General features: G+C 42.1%; 1 protein-coding gene across 2 annotated transcripts; it reads left to right on the top strand.

Annotated features, from left to right (window-relative positions):
* The first annotated feature begins 4,124 nt into the window (after positions 1-4,124).
* TDP2 (tyrosyl-DNA phosphodiesterase 2) lies at positions 4,125-10,914 on the top strand. 2 transcript variants are annotated; one of them, XM_064443135.1, is made up of 7 exons: positions 4,125-4,433; positions 4,506-4,603; positions 6,736-6,855; positions 8,198-8,289; positions 8,764-8,882; positions 9,263-9,433; positions 10,264-10,914. In XM_064443135.1, exons 1-7 carry the CDS (start codon positions 4,170-4,172, stop codon positions 10,543-10,545), a joined length of 1,146 nt encoding a protein of 381 aa, XP_064299205.1. In that variant the 5' UTR covers positions 4,125-4,169; the 3' UTR covers positions 10,546-10,914. The 2 variants fall into 2 exon arrangements, with proteins under 2 accessions (XP_064299205.1, XP_064299204.1); XM_064443134.1 differs by having other exon boundaries at positions 4,126-4,433; positions 6,688-6,855.
* Positions 10,915-11,447: the final 533 nt, after the last annotated feature.

The raw sequence follows: 11,447 nt of genomic DNA, 5'->3' as shown, positions 1-11,447 counted from the left end.
TTCTAAAGTTTGCTTTGTTTTTTTCTTTAAAGACAATTTTGATGAGGGGTTACTTTTCCAACATTTTTAATGCTCTGTGTTAGTTATTCCAAGTAGGATTACTTTAGTTCCAACTAGTCATAATCTCTTCATTAAAAGTAATGAAGTAAAGCTGACCAGCTATAACAGCATAATGAAAGGTTTCAGAAGGACTCTTTTTTTTTAAAAAAAAGACACTGTGCTTTAAATTTGCATTACAGGAAGAACTATTATCAATATAAAACTATCTTTAAATGACCCAGAGCAAAGGAATCTTCCTCCAGTGAGAAATTATGATTCAATCTGTAATTGACCCTCTATGTGATCATACAACAGAGCTAAACTGTTTCCTGTTTTAATATTTTTCCTCTTAACATCTTTATGGACTAATACTAAAAGTTTTATAGAAAGGTGCTTGGCCTAGATTTTGGTGTTTGAGGACACACTCTAACATATCTTCACATGCAGAAAGAGAAGTTGAGCCAATTTCATAAGACTAAAATTTACCATATATCAACATCCATTTACATTCTATGAATGAATGGGTGTTGTCTCTTAAACACATATAACAAATAAAAGCTTAAGAAAGTCTGACTTAAATTTTGGGACCAAAAGGAAATATCTCCAAATACAACTCTTCTCTGCCCACCGATTTATCAAAACAAGACTTCTGAAAACAAAGAGAACACAACATGTCACACAATTGAGTCAATACCATGTTAGGGGAAGAAAAGTTAGTATGTTCTGGTAAACATGGTAGATGATACCTACGTGATGTTCATGTCCACACTGACCCCAGGTGCTGCTCTTTCTGTGTACAACAATGCTGTTGTTGACACCACATCCACAAGTGTGGCTGTCAAACCGCCATGCAATGTGCCACCTCTGTTTGTATGCTCCTCCTCTACTTTCATTTCACAAACAACTTTTCCAGGAGTTGCAGAAAGAAGTTTCACCTGTATAACCAAGAAAAGTAATAAAAACCTTATTGACCACAGTACCAATGCCTGATACTGCCCTGAATCAAACTGAAAGTCAAGCTTGTTTAATTCTGGACTCCTGAGACAGATTAAAATATGGAAAATACAGTAATTCAACTGTCACATTGAATTTTGAGCAGAAGACTGTTACCTTAGAAAAATTATTTCTAGTGCAGATAAATATTTAAACTGACAGCTTCACAAAACTTCAATACTTTCTATGCCCTAAGGAACTGCTTAGGAGATATTCTTCTTTAATTTTTTCCTTTTGCTTTAATCTGTGACCAAAAAAACAGATTAGAGGGAACACAACACTGCTGTGACTCTGTGTACCATAACTGTGAATGCATGTGTGTTAGCTCACAAAATGGAAACAAGACTGACATTAATTCATTAAATCATTATACTGGAGCAACCTCAATAAAAAAAATCAGTATTTTAAAATGAGCACTGGAAATACTAATCAGATTGGCCTCCCTGAACTGAAATTCATACTCCTAGGTAGAAGTATCCAAGGCTGTATCACACTGTATTACAGCATCATGACTTGTAGATCTGCTTTTATTCCAGCCCACTGGTGTTAAATGTTAAAAATTATAGTATATCAATGGTACCATGTTTTCCCCTGTAACCAACACAAGAAGCTGGATTTATGAGACCAAGAAGTTACTGCAATTCAGTATTTTAAAATCTTTTTTTCAAGTTTCTTCATTCAGTAACACTATATTAAAAATCCAAACTATATTCTAAGTCTGAAAGCAGGTGCAAAACTGGGGTAAGTTCAGCATATGTATTTATACCTACAGCTGTCTCTGAAGTACCTTGAGACTGTCACAGATGAAATGTGGGCATAATATTTAACTCTTGCTAGTTTTCTAATTTTTTTACAAAGTTTTTTTAAGTTACATGTTTGCATACTAGATCAGCTGAGTTGACTTGAATCTCTTTAATCTTAAAAGGAATAAGGTTGAAATGTCTCCAGTTTCACTATTCCTGGTTTATGATGCAGTGCAAGAGTTCAGTTTCAGCCAATGCCCCTTTCTGACAGGCCAAAGTTTATCCAAATTTTGCACAGAAATGATGATGTAGTACACAGTCCATCTACCAATGGAAAAACCTGGAATTAAGCAGAAGGGAAATCACTGAGGCAGCGTCCTGATGTAGAAATAGCACTTTGATCGACGAAAATCCCAAGTCCTAAAGCAGGTATGCAGCACTGCACTGACTGGAGGCCTAAGTTTCTGACAATTTCTAATGAGGACTTTACTGCTGCCTGACACTGGGAGCAGATGGCTTCCACTGCCATCAGGGAGTGCTCCATTCCAGCAGCAAGGCAAAGAAAGCATCTGGTTTCATTTGTCATTGCTCTGCTCTGTCACTAGCCGCCTGCTCTCCTTAACAAAAATAGTTCAGCATTTGAATGCTTCCAGGACTCACACAGCCAGAGCTGCTGGCTTGTACTTCTCTTCTGCAGCTCTTCTGTGCCTGTCCACCCACGTGTCTGTCTCAGTGAGCGATATGCTGCTTTGGCTTCCAGCCCCTACTGCGATGCATTATTCCTCTGGAGAAAGGGCTTTAAAACCCAGTGTTAAGCCCTATATAGATACCACATTGGAATTAAACCAGAAACTAAGTCTGATGCTGGAGCTGAAAAGTTTCAGACTAAAATCTGTCTTCTCCAGAACAGTAAAAGCCTTGAGTCATATTTAGTTATGGTAAGAAAGGCTTCAGGTCCCTCCCAGAAAAATGGCAGACATTTTAAACAAAACTGTACTTTTATTGTTGTTATGATTATGTTCATAGCATCATACTTCTGGAAGGAGATTCCAGAAAAAGTCAAGTATTCCGGACCAAGGCAAGAAGGCTGTCCCCCAAGGCTCATTTCCAGGCTGCTACCTTTATAAGCTGAAATACTGCATTTGTTCTCCACTTAGGATTTTAAGGTAAATGAGAGTAAAGTTATCACAGTAAAGTGGTGACTAGGAACTAATTGGAGTTCTAGGTAAAGATAAAGGAACCTCATAATCTTAAAGCTTTATATTTTTATATACAAGACCAAAATGTCTTGGGGAAACAAGATAGTAAGAGTTGTTTTGCAAAGAGTTACTTTCTATTAAATGTATTGGATCATGGAGCTGTCAATGAAAGCACCACTTGCTCCTCTACAATGCAAAAGACATAACTTTTAAAATGGTTGTTTTTCTTAGCCACATTTACTGCTTCTCTCCATGCCACGGTTACACAAACAAATAGAAATGAAACACGGAATTTTAGCATTGTAAAACTTAATGAAATACACTTCGCAGACCCACCCTCCGCAGGAGCTCAAGAACACCTCAGCTACGTTACTGCACGCTACAACATTTAAGAAGACACAGTAAGGTCATTTCAACTTTTCTGATCGTAATGTAGCATTACGTTAGAGCCGTACCAGTCAAATACAGTTCTTTATACCGAGCCTTGTTAGAAGCCCACAGAGCACTCCAGTGCTTGTGTTTGCAGTCTCACTCCAACGTGAAGTGTCAGATGCTATGATGAGCAGATTTTATTTTCAAACAGAGAAGAGTAACAGTTCATTGCATAAACCAACAGTGCTGTGAGTTACCTCAGTCACAGGTACCATGAAGGAATGAATACTAGTTACTCAATAACTTTCCGTGAGGGAAAGCTACTCAGCACATTCCTTGCCTTCGGAGAGGTACCGGGGGGCAGCTCTAGCGTTTGAGGCACTGGGTAACAGCTGTGTTTTCTGCCGCCCGTTACCACCACGGCCACACACCCGGCTCGGAGGCCCCGAACCCGGGGTGCACAAGGGCATGCCCGGGCCCCCGAGGGGCGTGCCGCCGCGGTCGGAGTGGCGTTCGGCTAACCCGCCCCAGGCCTCCAGTTAGAGCCTGCCGTTAACGGCCGCCGCCGGCGGCGGGCCGCCCTCGCCTGCCCTGCGACCCTCCTGAGGGCCACGCCGCCCGCCCGTACCTTGCGGAGCACCCGGTCGAAGCCCTGCGACTCCACCATGTGCTTCATAACCTCCCTCAGGCTCTCCACCGTGAGCCCCATGCCTGCCTGCAGCCCGCGCCGCCGACTGCCGCCCGCCCGCGTCCCGGAACGGCAACCTCGGCGGGCGGGGCTTCCCCCCGCCTTCCGCCCGCAGCGCCCCGCCGCCCGGGAGCTATGGAGCTGGAGCCGGCGGCGGCGGAGGGGCGGCGAGAGGGGGAGGACGATGATGCGGCCCAGTGCCCGCCGGCGGGGGAGGACGATGATGCGGCCCAGTGCCCGCCGGCGGGGGAGCCGCTGCCAGCGGCGGAGGAGGAGGAGGCGGCGGCGTTACACCTCGCCAAGCGGAGGAGGGTGCTGTGCTCCGAGTTCGCTGCCATCACCAGCAGCGACGCGGCGGTGGCGCGCACCTTCTTGGCCGGCAATGACTGGCACATGCAGGTACGCCCTGGGTCGGCGGGGCTGCCCCTTCCCCTTCCCCTTCCTTCCCTGCCATCTGCCTCTGTGTTTCAGAGGGCGCTGAACGCCTATTTCGAGCCGCCGCTGGAGGAGGAGGCGGCGGTGGCAGCGGCGGGCGGGGTGCCGCCGGCCTGCGCGGGCTCTGGCAGCTGGTAAGCGACCCCGGGGCGGGGGCGGTGCGTGTGTGTGACCGGAGGAGGCGGCTTCGGGGGCCGGGCGGGGGCGAGGGCGAGGGGAGCGGTTCCGCCGCCCTCCCGTCTCCCCCCAGCTGCAGGCAGGCCCCGCTCCGCTGGCCGGTGCAGGTGCAGGCCCCCCCCGGCGGCGCGGCAGCCAGCTCCCGGGTCGTGGCGTCCCGCGGGGCGCACCGCTCCCCGCCCCGCTGACCTCGCACCGCGGCCGGCGGCGAGCTGGGCAGGTGGTTTCCGTTCCTTACGTTTATGTTTCCGCACTAGTTCTCGTCGTTTCCTAAGGCTGCCCCCTTCGTGGGGAATAGCCAGCTCCCCTTGAGAGTCTGTCAGGCTTGCGGGCTGTGCTTTCCCTCTGTGGGTGCCTCAGCCGCCTTCATCTGGGCTAGTAGGTTGTGAGCCTTTCAGAGGAGGGACAGGTAATTTTCTGTTCGTTGTCTTGTGCAGCAATACATAAGCATATTTTACTGTACGCACGCACATTTATATATGTGAAAACTGTGTCATGTATGACATGTGTTTGTGTTTCTGTAAATAAAACCGATGTGTACGTGCACACCTTGTTAAACGTACCTGTGGAAGTTAGGATCTGAGATCTGTGCCTTAGACACACTGACAATCTCATGACATGCCCTTAGGGCATACCGAGGGTATTGAACTGCATGTGGAATTGAACTTTTACAGATCCCTGCCATTCACAGTCCTGAGGGAACCTTTTTCTCCTATAGATTTATTTATTACAGGCTTGCATGTTATCTAGAAGAGCCCTTTTGATCTTTATAGTTATGAATAAGCTGTATTTGATAACAGCATACCTGTTTTTGCTTCGTATATATGTATGAAAAAATGCAAGCCTACTGAGCATTAGCATTGTTCTCCAGGTAGTCCATGATGAGTCAGAATATACCGGGTTCAAATTAGCAGCGCCTTTTTATTTTCTAGCCTCGGTCTGTCTTTGCACTGTAGGTTCTGTCTTGAGCTGTTGTATGCAGGGTGTGTTGGGAGGGAGGACCTCCCAGTCAGGGGAAGATCACTGCAGACCACATAGACTTTCATATTTCATCTCATAATCCTTCAGGTTACAGTATATATGTAAAAAGTAATCATGGAAGTATTGGAGGCATATACCACGTTATTTACCTTCTTAAATATCCCTTAGCTTTCCCTCCTTTGTCGGCTTTCCTTTTTTGGTTCAGTGTAGATTACATGTACCTGGGTAGCAGAATCCTATGTTTTTTGTGCAGCACCAAGTACAAAACTAGTCCTAAGTTCTAGGGAACGGATTTGTTTTGGTTCCAGGCCTTATTTTCATGTGTCCATACAAATTCTGTGTTTAAAAACAAAACTCTAGTATCCCAACTTTGCCAACATAAAGTTTGTGTAGTCTTAGCTGTACTATTTAATGTATTTTGTTACAGACTTCCCTTTCCTCAAGGAATTTACATTGTATCAGACTTTGGCAGTGTTGTTTAGTCTTTATCAAAAGAACAGGGTAGACTGGGCCTGTGTTTTCCAGGTGGGGTTTGGGGTAAATATTCCCAAAGAAAAGGGCTATCACAGAGTGAGTTTGCACATGTACCTCCCCAGGCGGTTCAGCAATTGCAAAAGAATCTCAGCTGTACTACAAAGATGGGCATGTAAAAGAAAGTCCTGGCTGCAGTTGTTTATTTCTAATGTGCTGGAAAGTGTTTGGAAAACTAATATACACAGCCTGCTGGGGAAAGAGTTGAATTACTCAAGTGGTTTGGATTACATCGGTTGCTGTCTGATGAACTTAAATCAGACTGGTAAATGTTATCTTGTGTCTATAAGGAGGAGGAAAAAACGCTTACCTTCACCTGTGTACTAAGGCTCTGTATGACTGAGGTCTCTAGGTTTTAGTTACTGCACTTTTAAATTACGTTGAGATAAATATATGTTAACTTACTTGTTGGGAAAGTTTTAGGTGGCCACCTGTAAGTTGTGGTGGGTCTAAAACAAGAAGATAAGGGATGTAATTGCAGGAGGAATAGTATTATGCATGTTGACAAACAAGTAAATTCTCTCTTTAGTATTGACCTCACAGCAGATGCAACCACTAGTAATGCCAATGTCAACAGTGCAGACTCGAAGCAACAAGAAGATGACAGCTGCTTCTCACTGATAACCTGGAACATTGACGGGCTGGATCTAGGAAATCTAAAAGAACGAACTAGAGGAATCTGTTCTTACCTGGCGTTGTAAGTGGAGCTTCATCTCTGTATTGTCATGTACCCAGCTTTAAAGGAAAAAGCAAGCTTCTTGGTTTAGATATTTACAAATCTTCACGCCCAAGTTACCTTAATGTTAGGTGCAACAATACAAGCACTTTATAAATCCTAAAGAGCTGAACAAAAGTTGGTACACTGGTTGAAAGAGATGTCAACCTGTGCAGCATCCCGGAGGTTAGATATTTTGCGATGGCAACATTAAAAAGCTTTTATGTAATGAACAATATTGTTCAAGTGGTAGTCGCACATCAAGAGCATACTTCTATCCTATACATGAGGGAAGGATAAAACTCCAAGAAACGTGTTTGTCTCATTCCACTAGTATGGATAACTTCACGCTAGAGCAAACTGTTTTCAACAACAAAAAAGATTTTTTTTTTTGTGAAATGTGGCTCTCTTGCACATTTTCTGTTACTTGTCTATCAAAAAAGAAAATGTGCAAGGTAAGATAAAAGCAATAGAATCTGTGAGTACCTTTTATAGTTGCACCAGTGGAAGCCTCCCATGAATGTATTTATGAGCAGTTTAATAGTTACATAAGTTGATTTTTCTTACTACAGTAACTTATCAGTGTAAATTAAATGATTGAAACAAGCGATAGTTTAAGTTCCTCTTAAAACAGCAGAAACCCCTTAACTAAGTCAGTTTTCACTTGATTTTGTTAATCTGGGGTGACTATTTTTCTTCTGTAAGTAAGGCCTTAGGTTTGCCCTTCACTTGCTTAGAGGAGGGCTGTTCAGCAGTGTAACAAAAATCGGGACAGCTGTAAAGCCATGTCTAAATCAGCATTTTCAGGGCTGCTGCCTCACATGAACTGTTACTGACTGCACAGATCTAAGAAATAAAAGAGCTTGCATCGATGACACAGGAGAAAATGAATGGCAGGTTACCTGAGGGGATCTGTTGTAAGGGAATGAAGTGGCGGTTGGAATCTCCTGGAGAACTTAGACGTTGCAGAACTTGTTCCAAAGCCGCTTTGCAGCTGCTTAAGTTGAATTCCTCACGTACGCAGTATATGAAACCTGTGCAAATGTTTGCAAGATCAAGTATGAGGAAGCCATGCATTTCATTACCATGTCAGTTCCATGTCCATAATAATTACTGCTTCCTCCCTTTTAACAATGGCAATGTGTCTACATGCTGCTAAATATGATGGAGAGACTTTTCTTTTTTTAAAAAACACATTCTTACCATATCTAGGAAGATGAGGACATGATGCACCTCAAATCCCTGACCCTGTTCCCTTTGGTCTCAGAGTGTAACAGTACGACCTTTCAGCAGTTAATTTAAAATCTTGTCTTGCCGATTTCAGATACAGTCCAGATGTTGTGTTTTTACAAGAGGTTGTCCCGACACATCTCTGTCTTCTGCAGATGAGAGCAGGCAGTTACACTATTATTCCAGGTAAGAAACAACCCCCAGTTTCTGGAGACAGAAACTGGAAAAAGTAAGTTTGGTTTTATTCTGTCTCCCTTGCCAAAATCTCTGACCATTTGTAGGAATGAAAACGGTGAAGTGAAGAAGGAAGCACTTAAATTACTTTCTGTGTTTTGATATTATGATATAGTTTGATGCAAATTATTCATGTGAAAAGCTTGCTTGCCTGGTGGTTTCCTTTATTTCTTCTGCTTTTTGAAAGTCTGATAGCAAGGGTAGCCAAAAAAGTGCCATAGGTAAGTCATTTCTTAAATGTTTGCATTTAAAAAATCTGAAAAATTCTCACCGCTATTATGAAACTTTTAACTAATAACTTTGTACATCTTACAAATTGACGTGATTCTTCCCAGATCATGGTAGAAAGGTCTCTTTCAGAACCTTAACTTCTTTATGGCATGGCAAAAGGTATCCTTGACCATTTCTTTCCCTTTTCCTCTTTAGGTAACATAGATGGCTATTTCACTGCCATAATGTTAAAGAAATCGAGAGTGAAGCTACTGAAACATGAGATAGTACCTTTTCCAACAACCTCCATGATGAGGAACCTTTTGGTTGTGCATGTGAGTGAGTCTGTATATACTAAACAGCTGTATTTCTGCCTTCAGAATGAAAAAAAATCCCAGGAAAAGCTGGACTGGCTTTACTCTCTGACAGTCTCAAACAGCAGAAAACCTTCTCCTCCAAACATACAGAGTTGCATTTGATACTAACAAACTTAAATCTTTTGTGTACGTTACTGGCCGTAATTTGTTTTCAAGTCTTATGACCTCTGAAAACAAAACTAAAAGCCTGTTAACCTCCTGCGAGCCACTTTTCTTCAATGTAAAACTAATATTAACCAGAGCTCTGTCATTCAGTAATTTACTCTGTGATTAGATTTTGTCTTTGAACTTCTTATCATGGTGTGGATATTAACATTGCCTCTTTGTTTCATGCATAGGTGAGCATATCTGGTAATGAACTTTGCCTTATGACCTCGCATCTGGAGAGCACCAAAAATCACTCTAAGGAGCGTTTGAAGCAACTGCAAATAGTGTTAAACAAAATGCAGGAGGAGTCTGAGTCCACCACTGTTATATTTGGAGGGGATACAAACCTCAGAGACAGTGAGGTAAATAGAAATAAGCAGCCTTGTTGTTTTGAGACGGTATTACGACAAAATCTTCTCAGGCTTTTCTGTAGCCTTTATGAGAAATGGCCTGCTTAGGCAGAACAGAGATAGGCAACATATATTCTTAAAGTGGAAGCATGACTAAGTAGAAGTTGTGGCATTGCTATGCTGAGGCATTGTTATAGCTGAGGTGATGTATATGAAGAGGAGCTCCCACCCCCCCAACAAAATGCTTTAATTGGCAATATTTATATCTGGGGATAGTTGATGAAGTTTTGACTTCAAAAGCATCGCATTTTGAGAACCTGTTCTTTACTTGCTCAGCTCTCCAATTCTCAGAGAGTTAATGCCTGTAGAATCAATGAAAGAGTAGGGTGCTCTGGAGAAATAGATCTTGGGAGCTTAAAATTAATCCCCTATCATCGAGACATTCAAAATTAGAAGTAGTTTTTGGCTACTGATACTAAAAGTGAAATTTGTGCATAATTTCTAACGGGTCAGTGTTTCATCTTTTTCCCTGTTGTGAAATTTCATTGCAGTGAATTGGAATGACATTGTTTCCAAGAACACAGTGTTGACCCCCGTATATCAAAATTTCAGAGCTGAACATTTATTTTGTAACATGTTTTTGATTTAGAAAATACTACAGGAATTGGTCATGCTTTAGAGTATCCTGAGAAATGCCACAGTTTAGAAATGTCTCCAATATCTTTGTTTTTAAGCACTCATGTTTTGCACAAAAAAGTGATACTGTGACAGCTCAGTTTTGCTTTTGAAGGTAAAATTTGTGGATTCCGTATATTGTGGATTTTTACCCCTTGTACTTTCAGGTTACTAAGCTAGGTAAGTTACCAAACAACATTATGGATATCTGGGAGTTTTTGGGTAAACCGCAACACTGCCGCTATACTTGGGACACCCACTCCAATACCAACCTGGATGCAGAGTACAAGTGCAAGATGAGGTTTGACCGCATTTACTTTCGGCCTGCAGCAGACGGGGGACATATTATTCCACGAAGTATGGACTTAATCGGATTGGAAAAACTAGACTGCGGCAGATTCCCTAGTGATCACTGGGGTCTTCTGTGTAACTTTGATGTGATATTATAAAAGAGGAAAAAGGCTTGCATTGTTAGTTTTTACATGATGTGTTCCTGATTTTACAGAACTTTGCCCTTTCAGTTTAAGTAGGGCATGTGTAAATTTTCAACCCTAATGCATTCTCTGCTCTGGACTTATCTGGAATGGCTTCATTTCAAGTCAGAGCTCCCTTTTCCTCCTTGTATGCATCTGTTCTTGAATCACACTTTTTAAAATATTTATTTTTAACAATGCCCACAAATACAAAAACAAATTCTAATTTTAAAATAGGAGGAAAAACCTGTAAATACAACTAATAAACATACCCGTGGTTTAAAACACACTTTATTTTGGCATGTATTATAATCTCATAATAAATGCTTTTTTATTTTAAGAATACTTTTATTATGCCTGCTTTGTTTCTTTTCTAGCCATTTCCATCATCCTTTACAACTCCATCTTTTGTAGGGTATTAGCTTCTCAAGTTTTATGTTATAGGTATGTACACCTTCAGGCAAGACAATAAAGGAGCTGAGGAAAGAATGACTAGGTTCTCACAGAAGAAGGGTTTCTGAAGTAAGAATTAAACTAATACTGAACAGATTTAAGAACGATATGCCTTCTGTTCGACCAGAAAAGGATATAGGCAGATGCATGGAAGTTGTTCACTTGGGATGGTGCATACCTTACTTTGTGTTTATTAACCTGAATATGAGTTGCAGATTAAAACGTATTATTTTTCCAGTGAGCTCCTAGAAACAATGCTCTTAAACTATTGTGCAAAGCCTGAGCAGCACAAGGTCTCACTGACTTTGCAATCGATCAAACAGGCTTTCATACTGCAAGAACTGTGTAATCAATCTTGTAGGAGTTGTTTTATAGATCTGCAAAGTACTCAGCTGATTTAAAATGGAAAGTCTAACTTTCTAATG

Source organism: Phalacrocorax carbo, chromosome 2 (genome assembly GCF_963921805.1).
Source record: "Phalacrocorax carbo chromosome 2, bPhaCar2.1, whole genome shotgun sequence".
In the NCBI taxonomy this organism is placed as follows: Eukaryota; Metazoa; Chordata; class Aves; order Suliformes; family Phalacrocoracidae; genus Phalacrocorax; species Phalacrocorax carbo.
The sequence above is the reverse complement of the archived record's forward strand: the minus strand, read 5'-3'. Positions and strand labels throughout refer to the sequence as shown.

Bases quoted from the DNA above. Each gene is read 5' to 3' on its own strand.
- TDP2 (XM_064443134.1), top strand. From the start codon at position 4,170: ATGGAGCTGGAGCCGGCGGCGGCGGAGGGGCGGCGAGAGGGGGAGGAC. The intron at 6,856-8,197 runs GTAAGTGGAGCT...TGCCGATTTCAG, and splicing joins ATCTGTTCTTACCTGGCGTT to ATACAGTCCAGATGTTGTGT. The intron at 8,290-8,763 runs GTAAGAAACAAC...TTTCCTCTTTAG, and splicing joins CAGTTACACTATTATTCCAG to GTAACATAGATGGCTATTTC.